General features: G+C 49.8%; 1 protein-coding gene across 22 annotated transcripts in view; it reads left to right on the top strand.

Annotated features, from left to right (window-relative positions):
- The window catches only part of PLEKHA7 (pleckstrin homology domain containing A7), a 245,255-nt gene that overhangs the window by 12,009 nt on the left and 210,398 nt on the right, over positions 1-22,848 (top strand). For 21 of the 22 annotated variants that reach the window (XR_001707174.4, XR_008537813.2, XR_001707175.4 and 18 more), the window contains exons 1-3: positions 515-627; positions 753-829; positions 908-965. Coding sequence is in view for 19 of the 22 variants with exons in the window: in XM_063783857.1 (XP_063639927.1) it covers positions 542-627; positions 753-829; positions 908-965 (221 nt within the window). In the remaining 3 variants the exon portion in view is untranslated. Of the gene's footprint in view, positions 1-514; positions 628-752; positions 830-907; positions 966-22,848 lie in introns of those variants that run through there. The other variant, XM_016920488.4, reaches the window with a different exon arrangement.

Here is a 22,848-nt window from a genome sequence, read left to right as displayed (position 1 = left end):
CTCGATTAACCTTACAGGGGAAGAGAAGGAGGCTGGGAATATGGCAGGAACCTGAGTGTTAACTTGGTTCACACACAAGCGGAGTTCCCGGGTCGGGAAGTTCTGTGGTGCGGGTCGGCTGGGGTTTACTGAGTGTTCGGGCGCTCGCCGTTTTCGGAGTTGGTCGGGTCCAACCGCGCGCCCCGAAGCTGCCCAGGCGCGCCCGCCAGCGGCCCCCGCCAGCGGCCCCCCGCGCCGCCCGGGTCTCCCGGCCTCGGGGGCAAAGGGGAGCGCCGGTGCCAGCAGGCTGGGGGCGGGGAAGGCGCGGGGACAAAGGCCGCGGGCACCGCGCTGGGTTGGCCGGAGCGGCTGCGAACTCCGGGCGCCAGGACCCGGCCGGGCGGTCGCTCCCCGAGGAGCCCGCGCCTGGATGGAGCGCCCCGCGGCGCCGCCGGGCCACGCGCAGGCCGAGCCCCCGCCACCGCCACCGCCCCCGCCTCCGCCCCTGCCCGCGCCCCCGCCCCCTCCCCCCCACCCCGCGGCGGCTCCGCGCTCGGCGAACATGGCGGCGGCGACGGTCGGGCGGGACACTTTACCTGAGCATTGGTCCTACGGGGTGTGCCGGGATGGCCGCGTCTTCTTCATCAAGTGCGGCGCGAGGACCCGGGGACGCGGGTGGGGGCGTGGGGGCGCGGGGGCGGGGGCCGGGCGGGGACCGGGAGGGCACCCGGCGGGCTGTGGCGGCGCTAACAGGTGCACCTCTCTGCCCGCAGTGACCAGCTCCGCCGAACGACCTGGCTGCACCCGCGCACCGGGGAGCCCGTCAACTCGGGCCACATGATCCGCTCAGGTGGGCGCCGGGCCGGCGGGTGGGGGGCGCGCGCAGCGGCGGCCCAAGTTTGACCCGACTTTTCTGGCGTTTCCGCAGACCTGCCCCGCGGCTGGGAGGAGGGCTTCACGGAGGAGGGCGCCAGCTACTTCATCGAGTGAGTGAGTGGGGCCGCCGCGCTCGCACCTGTGCCGCGGGGGGGGTCCCTCCCCGTTCCCGCCGGGCGCCCCGCCCTTCCTGTGCTCCCGCCGGCCCGGGCTCGTTGGCGCGCGCTGCGCCGCGGCCGCACTCAACGTTTTGTGTGCCCAAGTTGTTTGGCGGCCTCCGAGAGGGAGGCGGTGGGGGCCACACCTACGCTGGGGACCTGGGCCGGGGGGGAAGAGGCCGCAGACTCTGCGCCCTGGACCTTGCAATCCGGCTGGATTCGGGTGCTGGTGTGAGGGCTGGGCACGCCTCCCCTCTAGGGTCTGGGGCTGCGCCCCGCCGGGAGAGGCGAGTGCCGGGACCTGGATGGGCTCGGGTGGGAGGAGTAGAACGAGAAGTTCTGTCCTGGTGTGGGCCTGCGGGGTTGGAGTGGGGAGAGGGAGAGACTAGGGGAATCTCGCTTAGGAGGACGCCCCCTCTCCAGCCGCAGGCTCTGGGATGGTCTTGGAGAGTCGGAACCTCGCCCCCGGCCTCCATGCACTGCGCGGGCCTGCGGGGAGGGAGGGGGTGGGGAAGGGAACTGGTCAACCAATGACTTTCCTCGAGCGCTCCGCGTCTCTTCGGCCGGAGCTGAACCGGGGGATTGCTGGTGCTTCCGTTAGTCCACGGGCGACTTTTCCGCAAAAGCCACGGAGTGTTGGCGCACCAGCCAGGTTACCCTGGGTCTGTAGGATCAGTCCATGTCAGATTGGGGCGCAGTAAGTGAAGGCGCGGGTCAGGCTCCTATGCCAGTACAGGCTTTGCTTTCCCATTCCGGCGGGAGCCTGTGTTGCAGCGTGTTTCCCTCTGCCTGCTGAGCTCCGGGAGGCCAGACACTGCACTGCCTTTGACCCCTTGCCCCAGTGCCCGACAGCGAGTAGGCACTCGGTAAATGTTTGTTCACTGAATGAATCAACTCGCCAAAGGTCTGGACGGTGGTCTGACTAGTACTGGGTGTACCTCGGCGACTGTGAGTCAGAACTACTACTGTTAGGAATAAAGCGGCCTATTTCAAGAAAACCCCGGAACCTCCTTTTCTGGTTTGGGTTCTTGCATAATAGTTGAAAATACTGATGGGTGAGATTTACAGACCTGAGGACTAGGGCCTTGCTGCGGTTCTATTGCCCTGCCTCATATGTGTGTATGTGAAGTTGGGGAGTTGGCTGGGGCCATCAGAGTCTTGCTGTCAGTGGGCCTCTCTGGCTCATAACTGCATCAGTTGATGTTATTACAATTTTCCTGTGTGCCACACGTTCACACGTTGTTCTAGGCATTGGGAACAAAAAACAGAAAAGTTCTAGGTGCTCATGGAGCTTGCAATCTAATAGGAGAGGGAAGGGAGTAGAAAATAAGTAAAAAACACGAATAATAATATCAGATCGTGGCTACTACTGTGCAGAAAGTTAAAATAAGGTGAGGTGACATGGAGTGACTGGGTGGCTTGGTTGTACTGGGAGATCGGGATGGTGTTTCTGAATAGGCAACATTTAAAGTAAAATTTGAATGACAAGAAGGAGACATCATGTGATGATGAGTTGGCAAAGCATTTCGGGAGAGCGAACAGCCAGGGCAAGGGCTTAAGGCAGAAAAGAGCTTGGAGTTTAAGGAGCAGGAAGGCTGGAATGTGGTGCACAAGGGAGAAAGTGGCATGAGGAGAGGTCACAGGTAGGAGAAAGGTAAATGCCGCAAAGCTTTGTGAGCCGGGGTGAGGAATTTTCATACTTTATTCTAAGCCCAGTGAAACGTCATTGGAGGGTTTTAAGCAGGGAAATGGCATGATTTGGTGTGTGTTTTTAGAACGATCACTGTGAGGAGATTGGATTGTAGGTGGCCACTGCAGGGGGAGGCAGGAGAGCAGCTGAGGCTGTTGCCCTCTTCCAGGCAGGAGTTAGAAGTGGCTTGCCTGAGGGTGGTAGCACAGTAGACAGGGAGTAGTGGTCACATTCAGGCTGTGTTTAGGAAATAGGCTCTTCACACCTTCATGATGGACTGAATAAAGTCTGTGGGAGAAAGAGAAGAGGCAAAGATGACTCCTCAGGGCTTGGGCACCTGAGTGGATAGCATTCATATCGTTGAGATGGGAAGAGCCGGTTTGGGGTGGAGGAGAATCATGAGATCTTGTTTTGCCATCTTACATTTGAGATATGAGTATGTCAGATAGTGTGATCTGAAGCTTGGTGGGGAGAGAGGACGGAAGAGACCCATTGGGTATAATAGATGTTATTCAAGGCCATGGGATTAGATGAAATCCCCTAGGAAGAGAGTACAGACAGAAGAGAGATGTTCTGAGGCTTTGGATGGTCAAAGCAATGTTTAGAGGGGTGAGAGGTGAAGCCAGCAAGGAGACTGAGAAGGACTGAGAAGGTAGGAGAAACCCCAGGAGAATGCATGGTCGCAGATGCCTTAAAGGACAAAATCTGACTGGAGTAGGTGGAAGATAAAATACGGGGTGAAGACAGGGAGTCAGTTAGGCAAATCTTCCAGGTAGTTTTGTTGCAAAGTGGAGTTGAGACATTAGCCGGTAATTGGAGAGGATGTGGGTTTGAGGGAGGGTTCTTTTTTTTTAGTGGGAGATTGTACAGCATGTTTGTTTTGATGGGAATGATCCCACTGAGAGGAAGAAGTCGATGCTGCAGTAAAGAGACGGGGCAGTTGCTGGAGCAGTGTTTCTAAGAAGGTGAGAGGGATGGGATCCATGGCCTGCATCTCACTAGCGTCACCCAGGGGCAGGGCCCATCATTCATTTGGCGGGAGGAAGGGCTGCAAGTGTCCCAAAGTACCAGGTGCAGCCTTGGGCTGGGTGTGTGAGGCCACGTGTGGGACTCTGGAGGCTGGAGCACAGCCTTCCACACCTTTGCTGACTCTTCCATGGTAACTTGTCTGTGAGGTCCCTAATGATTTTCCTACAGTGAGCTCCTGTGCCCCCAGGGCCTTGGCTGACTCCTCCCAGGCCTAGAAAAAGCAATGTGTGACAGTGTTCCCTACCCTCAAAGGCAGGGCCCTGTGGCAGGTGATTGTACTTCTGACCTCCTTCTGTGACAATTTTTTGAGAGACTTAAGGGTTTTGGGAGTAATTGTTCTCTCCCTCATCCCCCGCCCCCCACATGAAAAATGTTTTACTGTTGTCTGATTTCTTAGCTTGGCCGTGAGCATTTCTGAGTGTTTGATTTTTGTGTTGAGGGCAGGAGCCTCCTCTAATCTGGCTCATAAAGTGAGAGCGACAAAGCATTGACACGGCTGATTTTATTTTTCCTAATGGCTCCTTGCACAGGAAAGTTGTGTGAGGTTTTACAGGATGTATTCAGTTGCTCCTCATATTTAGCAGATTAAAACATTTTAATTTTTGAAAAAATTTTAAGAAACAGAATCTTCCTCTGTCTCCTAGTCTGGAGTGCAGTGGTGCAATCATAGCTCACTGCAGCCTTGAACTCCTGGGGCCAAGTGATCCTCTCACTTCAGCCTCCCAAGTAGCTGGAACTACAAATGCAGGCCACCATGCCTGGCCAGCAAATGTTTTAATACTCTCCAGAGTCCATTTCTTTTCTTTCTTTTCTTTTTCTTTTTCTTTCTTTTTTTTTTTAAAGACAGCTTTGCTCTGTCGCCCAGGCTGGAGTGCAGTGGCATGATCTCAGCTCACTGCAACCTCTGCCTCTTGGGTTCAAGTGATTCTCATGCCTCGGCCACCCCCTAAGTAGCTGGGACTACAGGTGTGCACAACCATGACTGGCTAATTTTTGCATTTTTAGTAGAGACAGGGTTTCACCATGTTGGCGAGGCTGGTCTCAAACTCCTGACCTGAAGTGATCCGCCTGCCTCAGCCTCCCAAAGTGCTGGGATTACAGGCATGAGCCACTGTGCCTGGCCTCAGAGTCCATTTCTTGAAGCAGAAAAGCTTGAGGTTAGGCAGGTGAATTTTTGTTTTGATTTCTGCACTTTTTGTTCAATTTTGCATTAATGAGGGACAAAATATATAAGAAATCTACTGTTGGTTCTCCCAGTTCTAGACTAAGTGATGTTGGTAACCCCTTTAAAAAGATTTTTTGGCTGGGTATAGTGGCTCATGCCTGCAATTCCACACTTTGGGAGGCGGAGGCGAGGGGATCACTTGAGGCCAGGAGTTCAAGATCAGCCTGGGCAACACGGAGATGCCTCATCTGTACAAAAAATGAAAAAATTAATGGTGGTATGCTCCTGTAATCCTAGCAACTTGAGAGGCTTAAGTGTGAGGATTACTTGAGCCCAGGAGTCTGAGTTTACCATGAGCTATGATTGTGATACTGTACTCCAGCCTGGATGACAGAGTGAGACCCTGTCTGTAAATAAATAAATAAATAAATAAATAAATAATACGAAGACTTTTTGTACTCTAGCACTTCTCTACTATGAATCCCTTAGCTGGGTAGCAAGGTATAATAGTAATTGTGATAATAGTGTCATTAACAGAAGTAGCAATAATAGTAGTAATAATTATATAACAGCCTAATCTTTTTGGGTCTTTGAAAAATGCTAGGAACTGTTCTGTAACTGTCATTGATTTAATTCTCACAATAGTTTGATGAGGTAGCAACTACTACTAGTTTCGTTTTACAGACATAGAATCTTGCCGTAATCCTGGACATTCCTATAGCAGATGGTTTTTTTTCTTGTGTCTTTTCTTATTTGATCCTTATAGCAGCCCCTGGAGGCAGGAGGGGAAGAATCATCCCCATTCTTCAGATGATGAAACTCAGGTCCATGAAGGTTCAATGATTTTGCTGAAGTGTTAGAGCTGGGACTGGAACATAGGTCTTTGGTCCCTCATGTGATAGCCACAGTAGTAGTGGTGGCTCCTACCCCAGGCCACGCATCTTGAAGGAGATGCATGCCCATATGCCATTGCTCTGAGTTAGGCTTCCCCAAGGCTCATGGGGCCAGACTCCATCTTTGCTTTTTCTGGGGATTGAGGTACTTTGGAAGGGCAGTACCCCTTGGTCTCCTATGTTGATTAGGGGTGGTACATGTCTCTGATTAGTAAGAAATTGAAGACATTGATTATTAGTAAATACAATTTGGCAGACACAGCTTTTTCAAACATGGGACCTATGAGGGAGAAGTTTCTAGAAGAGGCCATGGGAGTTAGAGTATTACACTGGGCTGCTCTTCAGGGGTTTCATGGAACCTTGTGAATTCCGTTCCCCCTATAGCAGGCATTAAATAGGTCATGAGGCAATGAGGAGATGGCAGAGAAGAGGGGCTCAGCCACCTTGCCTGTGCCAAGGCTGTTCCTTGAAGGCAGGCATCTTATTCCCCACTTCTGTGACTTAGGCACCCAGCCCAGGGCTGGGAGCTGAGTAGGCACTTGGCATCTCTTGAGGAATCAGTGTTTTAAAGAGACCCAATGAGTTTTCTAGGTATTCCAGGTCTTGGAAAACTCCTTACTGGGAAGGAGATTGGGGTGGAGGAGAATAAGCAAGGTGAGAGAAGCTCAACAGCCAGGAACAGGCCTGTCAAGGCTGGTGCCTAGACCCAGGCTTCTTGGATACAGTCGCTTGCTGTTGAGAACAATGCTCAAAGCAGGAAGCTGGCTGGTGGAGGCTCAGGCGGCCTCCTCTGCGTCTTCATTTCATATCCTTATTGCTCTGCATCTAGGACTGGGATACCTGTTGGCTACTGGACTAGGCTGTCTTCCTTCCCTGGCTGCTGGGCCCTTGGCATCCTCTGTGACTTGGCACAAGGGTGCTGGCAGGAACCAGCTAATTGCACAAGACCCTTTCTAGCTTCAGGTTTCTCAGTTTTAGCTTTGGGGTTGTGTGGAGCCACCCTGTGTAGGTACTTTCTTCTTGTGGGTGCCTGTCCCCAAGTGAGGACAGCTAGACTCTGGGAAAGACATTTCTGAGGCTTGGAGTAAGGCTAACTTTCCCCACCCCTAGGACCTGAAGCAGGTCCTAGGGGCAGGACTGGCGACATAATTTGCAGAGCCTCAGTGTAAAATGAAAATGCAAGACTCCTTATTCAAAAAGAAGGAAAAAGTATTAGCTTGGTGCAAATGTAATTGCGGTTAGTGCTATTACTTTTAATGGTAAAAACTGCAATTACTTTTGCACCAACTGAATATCTTTAGGCCGGGCATGGTGGTTCACACCTGGTAATTCCAGCACTTTGAATGGCCAAAGCAGGAGGATTGCTTGGGCTCAGGAATTTGAGACTAGCCTGGGCAACATGGTAAAACCCTATCTTTACAAAAAATACAAAACTTAGCCAGGTGTGATGGTGCATGGCTATAGTCCCAGCTATTAGGGAGGCTGAGGTGGGAGGATCACTTGAGCTTGGGAAGCGGAGGTTGCCGTGAACTGAGCTCACGCCACTGCGCTCCAGCCTGGGCGACAGAATGAGACTCTGTCTCAAAAAAAAAAAAAAAAAAAAAAGTATCTTTAGAGATACTAAAATATAAAATTTTGTTCTTTCTTCTGTAGTTTTTCCCTTGACTTGTCATTTAAAAAAAAATAAAATTGCTATTTACGGGCATGGTGGCGAGTGCCTGTAATCCCAGCTACTTGGGAGGCTGAGCCAGGAGGAATGCTTGAACCCAGGAGGTGAAGGTTGCGGTGAGCCAAGATTGCGCCATTGCACTCCAGCCTAGGCAACAAGAGTAAAACTCTGTCTCAAAAAAAAAATTTTTTTTTTCTATTTAATGTAATTCTATATAAAGAAAAATTAAGTTTAAATTATTAGCATAAATTTTATAGTTATTTCTATATTGTAGAATATAATGTTTAAATGTGAATATCAGTGCATTTACCTCATATGCTAGGAGTTGCCACCACCATGCCCCACTCCAAGACACCATAGAGCACAAGCACCTGTATCCATGCCCCCTGGGCAGCAGGGAGGAGCAGGGAGCCCAGGCAGGGCTTAGGGCTCCAGGAGGCTGGGAGTGGGCAGTTAAGAACCTGGTCCTCCGAGGCAGGGAGTGGGGACCAGGCATGAGTCCTTCAGAAGGTTACCTCTGGAGATAATGCCAAGTATCAAGGGTGTGTGTTTTATATTCAGCAACCCATTTTTTAGTCTGAAATCAAAGGGAGTTGGAGAGTGAAGGATGAACCAAATGTGACAGATGTTCAGTTGGGGATCTTGTAGACACCAGGCCTAGAAGGCCCTTAGGAAAGCCAGTGAATACTGGACAGCCCAGGAGGCTGCCCTTAATTATGCCCTCACCCAACCGACAGTCTTCTGGGCCACCCCTAGGAAGGAGTCTGTCCTGTCTTCTATATTTTCCTCCCTAGATAAATGTTGAACTTCATGGTAGTGAAATTTATCTTGTAGAATGTCAAACCTATTGATTCACTTATATATCATCTTCCTTTTTTTTTTTTTTTGAGACTGAGTCTTGCTGTGTCACCCAGGCTGGAGTGCAGTGGCGGCATCTCGGCTCACTGCATCTCTGCTTCCCGGGTTCAAGTGATTCTTCCACCTCAGCCTCCTGAGTAGCTGGGACTACAGGCATGCGCCACCATGCCTGGCTATTTTTTGTATTTTTAGTACAGACGGGGTTTCACCGTGTTGGCCAAGCTGGCCTCGAACTCCTAACCTCAGGCAATCCGCCTGCCTTGGCCTCCCAAAGTGCTAGGATTACAGGTGTGAGCCACCATGCCTGGACGTTTTTTTTTTTTTTTTTTTTTAGATGGAGTTTCATTCTTGTTGCCCAGGCTGGAGTGCAGTGGTGTGATCTCGGCTCACTGCAACCTCCGCCTCCCTTGTAGCTGGTGTTACAGGCGCCCACCACCATGCCCAGGTAATTTAGTAGAGACGGGGTTTCACATGTTGGTCAGGCTGGTCTTGAACTCCTGACCTCAGGCTATCCACCCGCCTTGGCTTCCTAAAGTGCTGGGATTACAGGCATGAGCCACCATGCCCAGCCTTATTTGTCATCTTTCTTATTGAGATGTTGCTGGGAACAGCGGTCCCAGAAACTTTATTTCAAACCTGGGGGTAATAGTCCCACAAAGAATTTCTGGGAAACTAGCAGCTTACATATATACTAAAATAGAAATTCTGAACCCCCTCATTGAAGGTTAAGAAAGGTTTTCCCAGCTTGGCAAGTTTTGGCAGAGTCCCATGCTTTATATTTCACTTCCTGGTTGCATTTTCAAGGGTAAAAACTGGTTCACGGATTTAAACGTTAGGTTCTGTGGGAAAGGAAAAACAGTGAGTGTTGTTTAGAAAGTGAAAGGAAGGATTAGGAGCCATGATTTATACCACATCTCCAAAAAGAAACTTCTGTAAGGAAACGTATTTAAGAAAAATGGTTGCAAGTTGCTTCTTAAGGCTCTTTACCCATGAGAGGAGTGTGTTTTAGAGATAGGACAGATGCTGGGTTGGGAAGAGGTGTTTTCATGTGATGAGGGTGGGTGTAGGTTTCTTGTGCCTTGATGGCACCCTCTCCATTCTCTCTCTCTCTCTCTCTTTTTTTTTTTTGAGACAGAGTTTTGCTCTGTCACCTAGGCTAGACTGCAGTGGCATGATCTCAGCTCACTGCAACCTCTGCCTCCTGGGTTCAAGCAATTCTCTTGCCTCAGCCTCCTGGGTAGCTGGGATTACAGACACCCACCACCACGCCTGGCTAATTTTTGTATCTTTAGTAGAGACGGGGTTTCACCATGTTGGCCAGGCTGGTCTCAAACTCCTGACCTCAAGTAATCCGCCCACCTTGGCCTCCTGGAAGTGCTGGGATTACAGGCGTGGGCCACCGGGCCCAGCCTCCATTCTCTTTTGATGTCTATGGGAGTAAATTTGGTGCTTCCTAAATTGAGAACTTTGGAAAAAAATTAAGACAGCACTTTAAACAGAAACGTGTGCAGGGGCAGGGAGATGCCAGTTTACCCCCCGTTAAGTCTGAGGTGACAGAGGGCTGTGGGAAGACTGCTTGTTGGCTTTTCAGCCTCAATATGTGGAATATTTGGCAATTCAGTGAGGTATCTGCTCTTGTTTTTTATCTTCAGAGGACAGCACAGGTTTGAATCTCTTTGCTCAATATAAGACAGCATCATCTCAGCAAACTGGCAGGTATCTTAAGTAAATATTGGCAGAGGGAAAAACACGGAGAGGAATGTGGTTGTATTTGCCTGTTGTTTTTAAATGGCTGTCAAAACATTTGCTTTTCAATTTTCTGAAATGAGAAATATTTTGAGTTAATGTTTTATCATTTACAGAGTATTTCACGAACATTCTCTGGTTTGTCCCATAATTATTGCATTTTTTTAGTGCGGGAATTTGGGCTCAGAGGGGTAAAGTGACTTCTCTAAAGTTGTATACTGGGCTGGGCATCGTGACTCATGCTTGTAATCCCAGCACTTTGGGAGGCCGAGGTGGGCAGATCACCTGAGGTCAGAAGTTTAAGACCAGCTTGGCCAATGTGGTGAAACCTCATCTCTACTAAAAATACAAAAATTAGCTGGGTATGGTGGTGCGTGCCTGTAATCCCAGCTACTCGGGAGGCTGAGGTAGGAGAATCACTTGAACCCAGGAGGCAGAGGTTACAGTGAACTGAGATTGTGCCATTGCACTCCAGCCTGGGCGACAAGAGTGAAACAGTGTCTTAAAAAAAAGAAAAGAAAAAGGAAAAAAAAGGTGTATACTGCATTAGCTCAGCTTCTTCAAAGTTCAAGGGAGAGGCCTGGACATATTGTTCCTCATATCCAGGCTTCTCAGACATTTCAGCCATAGGTCTAATGGCAGAACAGAATGAAGGCCAACTCACCTAGGAGACTGGATGCAGGAAGTGCCATTAAATGTTGGTTCTGTCCAAAAATTCATTGACAGACTAAAGTTAATTGAGACTTTACCCTCAATTTAATTTATTATGTAATCCTTTCTCATATCTTCCTTTCAAATCAATTCTTCGGCCAGATGCATCATGTTTATTGCTTTGTGTTCTAAATAGAAATGTGTACCGGCAGAGGAATGCCAGTTCCCCCTGTTCAGTCTTAGGTGACAGAGGAGTGCGGAGAGACTCCTTGTTGGCTTTTCAGCCTCTCTGGGCCCTACATCTCCAAACAGGATGTACAGGAGGACTTAAGGAAAGTATCAGCAGTTGTGGTAACCTTGGATTGTCTTTTGCTTGTACTGAGTTGTGAGTTGTGCCGGATCACTTCTCTGTCTCATCCAGCCCTCTTCAGGATACTGGCCTGGGCAGCAGGGCTGGTTTTTGTTGAAGCCCAAAGCACAGCTAGGCAACTTCATCATGCAGAAAAATGTATGAAAAGGGCTTTTGATGTGGGTGACAGCATGTGTAAAGAGACGGTAGCCAAGTGTGTGGACTTTGGAGTCAGACTACCTAGACTCTAATTCACCTCCACCACATACAGCTCCCTGACCTTGGCAGATTACCTGCTGTCTTTAAGCCTCACTTCCTTACCAGTAAAATGGGGTTAAATGTGAGGATTATGTGAGTTAATTGATGGATGGAAAGGGTTTAGCAAGTAGTAGTGCCACATTTACTGGCACATTGTAAATGCCCAATAAATGTGAGCTCCTCTTCTGTACATCCACACAGCTATGGGGCAGGGTGAAGACATGACTTCTGAGTCCTAATTGCATTCATTGGCTGCAGAAGTCTGGTGCCCTTGAACTAGGATTGCCGGAGTCAGGGGCATGCAAACTGTAGAACTCAACTCAGAAATTGGTTTGGACCAATAAAAACTGCACAACCTTGGGCTGGGTGTGGTGGCTCACACCTGTAATCCCAGCACTTTGGGATGCCAAAGTGGGCGGATCACCTGAGGTCAGGAGTTCGAGACCAGCCTCACCAACATGGAGAAACCCCATCTCTACTAAAAATATCAAAATTAGCCGGGCACTGTGGCGCATGCCTGTAATCCCAGTTACTCAGGAGACTGAGGCAGGAGAATCGCTTGAACGGGAGGCAGAGGTTGCAGTGAGCCGAAATCGCGCCATTGCCCACCAGCCTAGGCAACAAGAGCAAAACTCCATCACAAAAAAAAAAAAAAAAAAAAAAGGCACAACTATTCTGGTACTTAAAGGATGTCCTTATTCTTGGAAATACACACTGAGGTTATTTGCTCTTAAGTAGTTAAGTGGTGTGGGGGAAAATTGTGTTGGGGGGAAGGAGTGGATGACAGAGCAAATGGGGCAAAATATTAACAGTGGGTGAGTCTGAGTTAGGGGTGGCCCCTGGTTTACCTCTTTACTGGGCAGTTAGAAGTCTGCACAGATGTCTGCTTCTTAATCTGTGCAGCCACCTGGTTATCGGCTCTGACCACTAAAGGACAAATGCATTGTCTGGCACGTCTCAGGTCACAGGTGTCAACAATAATAATCTTCGTGGTGCTTTCTAGTTGAAAAATGCATTTGTTGTAGAGGCAGATATTTTGATTGTCCTCATTTTACAGATCAGGCATTTGAGGCTGATGGGGGCAGGGAGTGGTGGTTAATAGATCTTCCCAAGGCCCCAGCATCACCGAGGGGTTTGCGACTTGAACCGAAGTCTTCTTGGCTCCAAATTCTATGCAGTTTCTACGTGGTACATGGTGCCCTGTGGCTCTCATCATCACTATTTCTGTTCCTTTTTTTTTTTTCTTTAAGTGTTGAGGTTTTGTTCTGTTGCCCAGGCTGGGGTGCAGTGGTACCATCTCAGCTCACTGTAACTTCAAACTCCTGGGCTCAAGCAATCCCCCCGCCTCAGCCTCCTGAGTAGCTGCGACTACAGGCGTGCACTGCCATGCCCAGCCAACTCCCTCTCTACTGATTCCTCCCTCTAGGGTTATCCCTCAGAAGCAGTTCTCTGCCTGCACCTTCCCTGATGACTGTGAGGCAGAAGCCCCCTTGGGCCTCCCTCAGAAAGGCAGGGTAGAAGAGTGATGGGTGGTGCATAGTCCCCACACAGAACTGTGAGCCAGTCGCTGGTGCTCTGGGAAGTGGACCTCCTCAAGCTGGAGAGGCACCCTCTCCCGCCACAGATGTCAGCTGACCTTAGCTTAGGGGCTGATGAGCTTCTTAAGCCTGCTTAGAGCCAGGCTGTCTCTTTCAGGTCCTGCCAGAAGAGCATTTCCAATATCACAGCCAATTTTCTCAGGGTTTCTCAGGGGCTTTTTTGCCAAGACAGAGCCTCGCCCTCTTGAGGTCTCACAGCTTGGAGTTAGTGTGCAGTCTCTTCCTGGGGCTGCTGGCTACCTCTTGTAGCTTGGAGTTAGTGTGCAGTCTCTTCCTGGGGCTGCTGGCTACCTCTCGTGACTTTCTACATCACACTCTATGGTGCAGGGAAGGGGAGCAGCATGCTTGGGGGATGGAGGGGCCGGAGATCCCATTCCAGCCCTGTACCAAGGCCACTGGCTGCACAGCTTCCTGTGTTCTCTCCCGCTGGGTGAGGCGGGAGATGAGCTTGTCCTCTTCTCGGAAGAGGGGAGCCAGAGCAATGGTTTAGGTTCGTTCACTCACCTTTGCAACAATCATATCTTCTCCACTTGCAAATTGAGCTGTCTGTACCTGTCCACAGATGGAATGAGTTGGCCATCTTGAGAGGTGGTGGGCAGCTTATTGGAGGAGCAGTTTAATTGGAGGTTGGTTGGCTTTTGATCAAGGAATTATCTGTTCAGTCACCAGACTCCAATTAAGCAGCTACTCTATGCCAGACACTCGGTGCTGGGGAGAGAAATGAAGCTCACTGTTTCTGCCCTCCAGCAGTGCCCAGTCCAAGACAGGAGAGGAATGCTGGACAGTTCCAATATGGGTGCCTGGGGCTGGGGAGCTTCAGAGGGTGACCAAGGAAGGCCAGGCAGCCATGGAGCAGAGCAGTGAGCAGCCCAAGGCAGGAGAGACCAATGCAGAAAATGTGAAGGAGCTGGGGATTAGGGGTGAGGGCCATGGTACCTGTGTGCCTGTTCAGGTCTCAGAGAGGTTAGTGCTGAGTTGAGGAGTAGGGACAGACCTTAGATAAAATCCTTCACTAGTAGCTTGGCTTCAGGAGTGTGGTGTATGGGAGCTATGCCCTAGAGGGCTCCCTGAATTCCTTTGTCTATAGGGTGGTGCCACATGGTGTTTACAAAACATGGATTCTGGGATCAGAGTGCCTGGGTTGAAATCCTCACTCTGCTTTTAGCTTTGGCAGGTCACTTGAACCTCTCTGTGTCTTTAGATGTTTCTTCATCTGTAAGATGGGGACAATGACGGTACCTATCAACTTAGAACGGTATCTGGCAAATTGTACATGCTATATAGGAATTAGCCATTATCACTACTACTCCTATGAAGGAAGCCCCTTCCTAAGGTGAAATGTGGCCTGGTTGGCAGAGGCGCTGTGGTTGGTTCTCTTTGGGGAGATCTCCTAAGGTCAGGCTAGCCAGAGGGAGAAAGAATTGTGCTTCCTTGTTGAGACTTGTCTTTAAAAGGAAGCTGGGCAGTAAATGGTTGGTGCCAAATATCAAAGAAACTATTTCTCATCTCAGAAGCCCTGTGTGGCTGTGTCCAACCAGAGAGAAGATGAACAGGTTTCTTGAGGAGTGTCATGGCTCATGCCTGTAATCCGAGCACTTTGGGAGGCTGAGGCAGGTGGATCACTTGAGGTCAAGAGTTCAAGACCAGCCTGGCCAATATGGTGAAACCCCATCTCTACTAAAAATACAAAAACAAAAAAAATTAGTTGGGTATGGTGATGCATGCCTGTTAATTCCAGCCACTCGGGAGGTTGAGGCACGAGAATTGCGTGAACCTGGGAGACAGGGGTTACAGTGAGCCGAGATTCCACCACTGCACTTCAGTCTGGGTGACAGAGTGAGACTCTGTCTCAAAAAAACAAAAACAAAGACAGGTTTCTTGTACTTACCATTGATTGACACATTTGATTTACACTCCCTGTCCATATCCCCCCTCCAGTGGAGAGGATTCCCACATGTGAGTATTAGGGTTTGCATCTGGTTCTTTTGTGGGGAGGCAGTAACCCTGGTGTCTGTATTAGAGGATTGGTAAGGGGCAGTGAGGGTAGACATGAATTAGAGCTTCTGTGGGGTGGGGCTGGGAGTCAGCATTTATCACAAGCTCCACAGGTGATTCTTATGGACACTGAAAGTAGAAGCATCTCTGAGCTTCAGCTTCTCTGTCTCTAGAATAATGATACTATTTTTCTCCCTAGTGTTATTTAAGAATGAAATGCGATAGCCTGTCTGAAGTTCCTACCATGCTATTCAGCACATGATAGGTGCTCAGGCATTGTGAGTCTCTTTCCTTGTAGAAGAACATCTGTCTAAAGTCATTGGGTTAAGCTGTGCAAAAGGCTTTGAGAGAGTATCAGTGGGGTACAGCTGTCTGAATGTACACCCCATTACCCAGGAGGGAGCCTGGGAAGCCAGGTTCCTGGGGAGCCTCTGGTTTTCTCAGTGTGGGTTGGGAATGTGCTGCCTTCACCTCTGCTGAGATGATGCTGTCAGTCCCAGTTGGAAATGGTGGGACTGAGCTTGTGAGTGACCACTGAATGAGGCCTATGTCTGCCTGGGGGTAGGTGTGCAGCTCCACATCTTGGAACCCCATGACCACTTAGAGATCCTGCAGGCAGAGGAGGGCCTGGGGTGACAAGTTGTTCTGAGTGATTGACATTAATAGCCAGAGAAGGCAAGCAGAAGGCAATTAAGCTGAGAAGTGGGAAGGCTTCCTCTGTGTGGGAGAATACATGTGTCCCGGCAGACAGTGGCAGTGATGAGCAAGTCATAGAGATGTCTGACATTGCAGTTGTCCCTGAGCTGGTCCTGGGGGAATGGGGCAGGGCCAGGATTGTGACTCAGTTGCCATGAAGAGCTCCCCAACTCTCTGGGGACAGTGTCAGGCACAGAGACAGTGCTCAGCCAAATAGGTGTGTGTTGGTTGATTTGACATTTGCCATTACCCTCCTGAAATTGCAGATATACGAGGATAGAGGGCTGGTTGGAGTTGGGAGTGAGTGGGGGATTGTATGGTGAGGCTGGGAGGAGGGGGATAAGTCAGTGATCAGAGTCCCAGGGAAGAGAAATGATTTCCTACCCACCAAAGAAAGTGTTTGGCAAGATTTTTTTTTCCAACACATTTTGACCTGGGGATTTAAAAAAATATGGTTGAATGCTATGAAGCTAAATATCTATAATAACTGTACCCCTTAATGCATTTCTAGATGTAATTGGTGGTACTTGAAATTATATCCACTTATGGAGGTTTTGAATAATTATTTTTTTTAGCTTTGGTGTGTAGATGGGAGCTGAAGAGAGCTCAGTCGGTTTTTGCTTCAACTTTTCCAACCCTTCTCACCTGAAAATGGGTAGACGTGTTTGTGTGTTTGGCACTGGATGGTTTTGAAAATTCAGAGGGGATATTAATTCTTTTGGGGAAAGGAAAGTAATTGGCTTCCTGTTCTGTGAATACATAGATATTTAAATTAGAACCCCAAGTACACTCTTTATTCCAAAAGCTGCATGTGTCTGAGGAGCCTAGTGACATACGATGTAAGAATTGTGGGGTAATCTTGCCAGGCCTTTCCAGGTTGCTCCTTGGGGAGGGAGGTCTTGGTTGGTGCTGATTGCCTCCTTGAGTCAGTGGAAAGGTTTGAGAGTTTGTTTGTTTGTTTTTTTCCTGAAGGTTCGTGTTGGGTTTTGCTCAGTTCAAGGGTGCTAGTGACCTGAGGGGTGGGGCTGTGAGACTCTCACACTGAGAAGCCAATGGCTTCTACTTATTTGTTTATTTTACAAATGTTTATCTGGTACTGACACTGTTCACACGTGCACTGTTCTAAGGGCTTCACAGACACAGGCTCCTTTAATCCTCATGCCAACCTTATAAGGTAGGTACGGTTATCATCCTCATTTTACAGATGGGGAAACTGAGGCTCAGGGAGGTTGAGTCCAGTAATTGGATGCACAGGTGTAAGGCGGCAGAGCTGGGGTCACCCAGCGCTCCCTATCTGGGGTTCTCATAGTCTCTCTCTGTCCAGCTTGGCCTGTCTCCACCATGTTCCGTGACAGGCTGTGCTGTGGAGACTGCTCCAGTTTATTTCAGGAAGACGCTCAAGCTTCGCACAGGTCAGAGTCCATGGGCATGGTGAGGGAAGAGAGAGTGTAGCCAGGGCTGTTAGTCTGGGACTCACTGGAAGCAAACTGCATGCGGCCTTCTGTTGAGTCAGCAACCCCTTTTGGGTTTAGTAGGAATTGCCACCTCTCCCCCAGCACATGCACCTGTAGAGAAGCCCCCGGGTTTTGCAGAGAGCCCCTGAGGGAGGGTATAGGCTGTGCTGGGGCTCAGAGACCTGGAGCTCAGAGGCTAGCTGAGGCAGGCTTTGGGGTCTTGCTATCTTGCCTCCTGCCCATCGAGTGCCAGGTGAGTGAAGGAAGTCACTGTCTGGTTAGCTCCATTCTCCCTCCTGTTTCTGGGGTCTGAGAGAGGAGACAGATTGCCGGTCTTTGTTTTGGACTTGACTCCCTCTAGAGATGGAACCCCCACCCTAGCCCCACTCAGACAAAGTTAAGAGAATATTGGGAAAATGGGCTCTTCTTCACAGTGGAAGGGTTTGGCATTTTGAGACTCAGCATGAAAACCTCACTCTAGTGCTTTCCTGAAGACTCTGGGGTCATTGCTCAGCTCCTTGTCCATGGACATTTCTGATGGGAGGAGGAGGAGGTAGACTATGGGGTGGAGCAGAGAGAAGATTGGAGGCTTTTCTCTCTGAAGTCCCTATAGGCACCTCAGGGGTATTGTTAGAGGGGTGGTGATGGGAGCAGTGGTGACCTGGGGTGAATACAGAAATGACCTTGGCCCAGAAGCACAGCCTTGGGGCAGGGGACTCCACTCAGTCCTGATGTGTCCACAAATCAGTCCATGCTGTGTGAGGCAGAAAAAGGGCTTGCTTGGGCCTGGTAGCTCCAGGCTGGGACCTGGCTGAACTTGAAGCTGATACCCACAGGGTAGAGAACCACTCTGAGATTCAACTTTTTTTTTGAGACGGAGTCTTGCTCTGTCACCCAGGCTGGAGTGCAGTGGCACAATCTTGGCTCACTGCAAGCTCTGCCTCCCAGGTTCACGCCATTCTCCTGCCTCAGGCTCCTGAGTAGCTGGGACCACAGGCGACCACCACCATGCCCAGCTAATTTTTTGTATTTTTAGTAGAGACGGGGTTTCACCGTGTTAGCCAGGATAGCCTCGATCTCGTGACCTCGTGATCCGCCCGCCTCGGCCTCCCAAAGTGCTGGGATTACAGGCATGAGCCACTGCGCCCGGCCTCTGAGATTCAGCTTTTAAGTTATGTGAAGCATTCTGCAGCACAGGAAACTCAGTCCTGGCTGAGGACCGTAAGCTGTTGACTTCCTTCCTGCAGGTTATAAGCATTTCCCGGCTCTCCCATCCCTGTGTACCTGAAAACTTTCTGGAACTGGGTGTGACCTCAGGCCTGTATTCCCAAGGCTGTCAGGGGCTGCGTTATAGGTCTTTTCCACTGAAAAGTCCTGCCTGCCTGCTGTGTGGTTCTCAGGTGGGATAGGTGGAGGGACCACCCCCCTGAGAGTCTACTGTCTCCATGTTGAGGGCCTTTGACCAGACTTGGCCTCCCTCACAGTTCAGCTGTTCTCAATCCTGACTTGAAATAGGGCAGCTATGGGGTCATGGGTGAGCACACAGGCTTGGAGCCAGACTTCATGGCTGTGGAACTCTGGCAGGTTATGTAACCTCTGTAAAATGAGGTAAATGCCGGTATCTGCCCCTTAGGTCTTTTGCAGAGATTAAATGAGAATAATACACGTAAAGTACTTAGTCTCCAGAACATAGTATGGTTCAACAGATTTTATAATTTATTTCCATGAACAACAGATATTTTGTCTTTTCTCTATAATGGCTATGGTGGGCCAAATGTATTTAGGTAATTTCTTGACTTCTGCAGGGACTCTGATATACACAGAGCGTACCTGTGTATGCTGTCCAGTTAGCTCAGATTCTCAGTTTTGGGCATTTTCTAAGGGAGGGCAATGAACATCCTGACAGGTTTAACTAAAGGTTTAAAAATGTCCAACTTTACTTGTGGTTTTTAACCACACCTGCATCCTAATTACGACCTTGGCTGTTATAGCTTATAGGTTTAGGCAATCTGGATATAGTTGTAGCAAAGGTTATTTTTGATTCGAGACATGCCTTGCTTCCTCTGGGCAGAGGAAGAAAAAGCTCCAGTGATGATGGAGGACTGGAGAGGGGAGGTCAGATTCAGTTTTGAATTTTAAGTCCATTTACCTGACATCATATTTGTTATACTCTGGGGGATATCAGGGAGCCGGCAAAGCAAATGTCCACATGCTTCAGGCGATAGGATGGTCAGGTGGCGTGTGACTAACTGTCAGGATAATAGTGCAGGTGCTGCATGGAGAGTAACACTCAGGAGGGAGCAGTTCAGGGGCTGGATGAGTCTCAGAAGACTTGGTGTGTGTGCAGGGGTCTTGTGAACTGGGATTGGGCAGGGATGAGAGACAGTGTGGGTGTTGTAGGCAGGGGACCTGCACTCATTGTTCAGGGGTCCCTTCATTTAGCAGACATTCACTGAGCACTGGATGTGTGCCAAGCACTGGCCTGGGCACAGTAGATACCAACATGAGTGAAGCAGAGTAGAGAAAAGAGCATTGAAAGCCAGAGTGGCCCAGTGCTCAGGAGCATGGTCTGCTATGTGGTTGCCTCGGCTTGAATCCCAGCCCTGCCACTGAATAGCTTGTGGTGTGATCCTGAGCAGGTTGTGTACTCTGGAACCTCAGTTTCCTCATCTGAAAAATGGGGATGGTAATAATTGTGGCAGGGATTAAATGAGTTAATAGGAAGTACTCAGAATAGTCTTGAATATAGAAAGTACTACTGTGTGTAGGATATTTATTGTCACTGGAATATTAGCTCCATGACAGGCATTTTGTCTGTTGTGTTCACTGCTGTAGAATACATCTTGTACATAGTAGGCACTCAGTTAATGAATCAAAGCAACACTGGTGTCCTCAAGGAGCCCAGGAGCTTGTGCTCTGGTGGGGACACAGCCATGTCAACAACCAGAGGATACTGTGCAAATGCTTTGAGAAGGGAAGCATGGGGCCTGGTGGGGCACAGAGGAGGGCTAGCCAGGGGAGGCTTGGGGTTGGAGAGCCCGAGCTGGATCTTGAGAAACAAGCAGGGATTTGTTGGGTGACAGAAGGGAGTCTGGATGTTTTTGGGAGAGGGATAGCACAGGCAGAACCAGGAGAGCCTGTCGTGTTCTAGGACACTGGAAGAGAGGATCCTGCGGAACGGGCCTCTCAGAGGATCCAGGGAGGGGTCCCAGCAGGGCTGTGACCAGGCCCTCTGAGGCTGTACGGGAGGAAGGTGGAATATGCTGGTTGGTGTTCACTCAGACTCCAGCCCCCACCTATGTCCACAGGGTTGGGGCTGGACATAGGTTGGCGCCAGTGAGAGTTCCCCTGCAGCAGGTGAGGGTTGGCCTCCAAACAAGGAGAAAGCAGGTGGCCCCCACTGCTGCCTGGCAGCACTCCTGCTGTAAAATAGAAGGGATGAACAGAGTGGGTGATTAGTGTCCCTGGGGGACCTAGTTAAAAACTGACCCCTGGAACTGCAACTCCAGGTAGCCCTCACTTCCACTCAGACACCAGGGCTTCCTAAGGGGCATCTGCTGAGGGCCACCTTGCTTGCCACACCTTGGCCCTCCTCGCAGCTTTGCGCAGTGCACAGAAGTCCTGTCACCTGGTGGCCTTGACCCTACTGACAGAGAAGGACTGGCTTCCAGGTCTGTGTGCTTGGTGCTTCCAGGGGCAGGTGTAGGGGCCATAGGGAAAGACCGTGAATTCAAGCTGATAAAACTGATGTGTGTATCGTCCCCAGTTGAAGAGGACTTTGAGGAAACATCTACTTTATACTTAAGCTTGTGTTCCCCACAGTTTACCATAATTACTCATGGACTTAATTATCTGCCATAGATAATTATCTGATACTAACACCTTGCACCTCCTTGTTTCCTCCCCCTTCCTTACATCTACCCAGACACAGTAGGCAAGAGGGAAAATGGAGATGGCTTTCACTTTTCTCTTCGGCCTATTGCCTTATTTTCCTTTGGTCTCTCCTGATTTCTCTGAGGGCTTTGGGATTTATTTCTGTGGCTGATCATTTATATACAGGGCTTGCCAAAGGTCCTTGTGCAGGGCTTTTAAACTTTAACTGAGGTTGTGGGTATGACAGAGTGTTGATGTTTGCAAGCATGTCAAGTGGAACCATTTGAGACCATTGCAGCTGGGGCAGTTTTTATGGTCTGCAATCTAGTGTCAGGAGGTTGCCCAGAGACAAGAAAGGAAACAGTATCCCTGGCTCATTTCTATACTCATGTAACCACCATTTATCTAGTGCCTACTGTGTGCTCAGTGGCTCTTCACAATGACTCTGCCAGCAAGGAGAGCCACAGGAACTGAGAGAGCTGGGATCTCTGTGAATGACCCATGGGTGCTAGTTGTTTCTGGTTGAGTAGAGCCAGAGGACATGTTTAAAACTGCCAGGGACTTTTGCTGAACCTGCAGGAATTGTTTCCTGCCTGCCCCCCACTCTGCCCGCCCCCACCCAGCCCCTTCCTTAAGTCCATCCAGAGATAGTAGGAAAGAGGAAAAGTGAAGAAGGCATTCACTTTTCTCTTCGGCCTACTGCCTTATTTTCCTTTGGTATCTCCTGATTTCTCTGAGGCCTTTGGAATTGATTTCTATGACTGATCATGTACCTGCAGGGGCTTGCATAGAAAGGGTTTCTTGGTACTGAGCCTGATGGGAATGTGGCAGAGGGAGGAGAGAGAGCTGAGGGTCTCCCTGACACCTTGGCTATCTCCCAGGCTGGGCAGAGGGAAAGGTGGCAGAGTTGGCAGGGTGAGGTGCTGGTATGGAAGAGGATTCAATCAGAGCACGTCAAATATCACTTAAGGGCCTGGAGGGAATTTCACAACCAGTGAGGCACTTTTCTGTGACCAACACTTTTTATACATTATTTGCTTTAATCCTCATGGTAGCCCTAAAAGGTGTTATTCTTCGCATTTTGTAGATGAGGACACAGAGGCCCAGGGAGGCTGTAACTAGGAATGGTTGGTGTATTCTGATTCTGTTGGCCAGGTTAATTCTTTTTTTTTTTTTTTTTTTGAGATAGAGTCTTGCTCTGTTGCCCAGGCTGGAGTGCAGTGGCGAGATCTCAACTCACCACAACCTCCGCCTCCTGGGTTCAAGTGATTCTCCTGCCTCTGCCTCCCATGTAGCTGGGACTACAGGTATGTGCCACGACACCTGGCTAATTTTTGTATTTTTAGTAGAGACAAGGTTTCACCACATTGGCCAGGTTGGTCACGAACTGCTGACCTCAAGTGATCCGCCTGCCTCGGCCTCCCAAGGTGCTGGGAATAACAGGCGTGAGCCACTGCACCCAGCCCATATTGATTCATTTAAAACCTCATAAGCATCCTGCAGGTGGCATATTATGATTCTTGTTTACCCATGTAGGACTGAGACCCAGACCCAGAGACCACAGACAGGAGGTAGTAGAGCCGGGGCTTGAACCCATATCACCAAGTTGCCTCACCGGGCTTCCTTATGAAGGAGTTCCTCCTTCCACCCTTGAAAGCCGGGAGCAATTTGCCCATGAGCCACCCAGCTCTTCAGTGGCGAGGGGAGTGGGGCACAGGGTGGTGAGTCTTGCTGAGAGAATCCCCTTTCCAGTCAGATCTGAGAGCTTCCCCCACTCCCTTCCCACACAGAGTCACATAGATTTCAGCCTGGAGCTCTGCAGAGACGCAGCTCCCAGACCTGCATGCCCAGGCTGGGGGGGGGTCCCTGGACCAAATTCAGTTTGTCCTTTGGCCTACCCAGTACCGGCAT

This window comes from Pan troglodytes, chromosome 9 (assembly GCF_028858775.2).
Source record: "Pan troglodytes isolate AG18354 chromosome 9, NHGRI_mPanTro3-v2.0_pri, whole genome shotgun sequence".
In the NCBI taxonomy this organism is placed as follows: domain Eukaryota; kingdom Metazoa; phylum Chordata; class Mammalia; order Primates; family Hominidae; genus Pan; species Pan troglodytes.
This window is presented reverse-complemented; position numbering and strand designations above follow the sequence as displayed.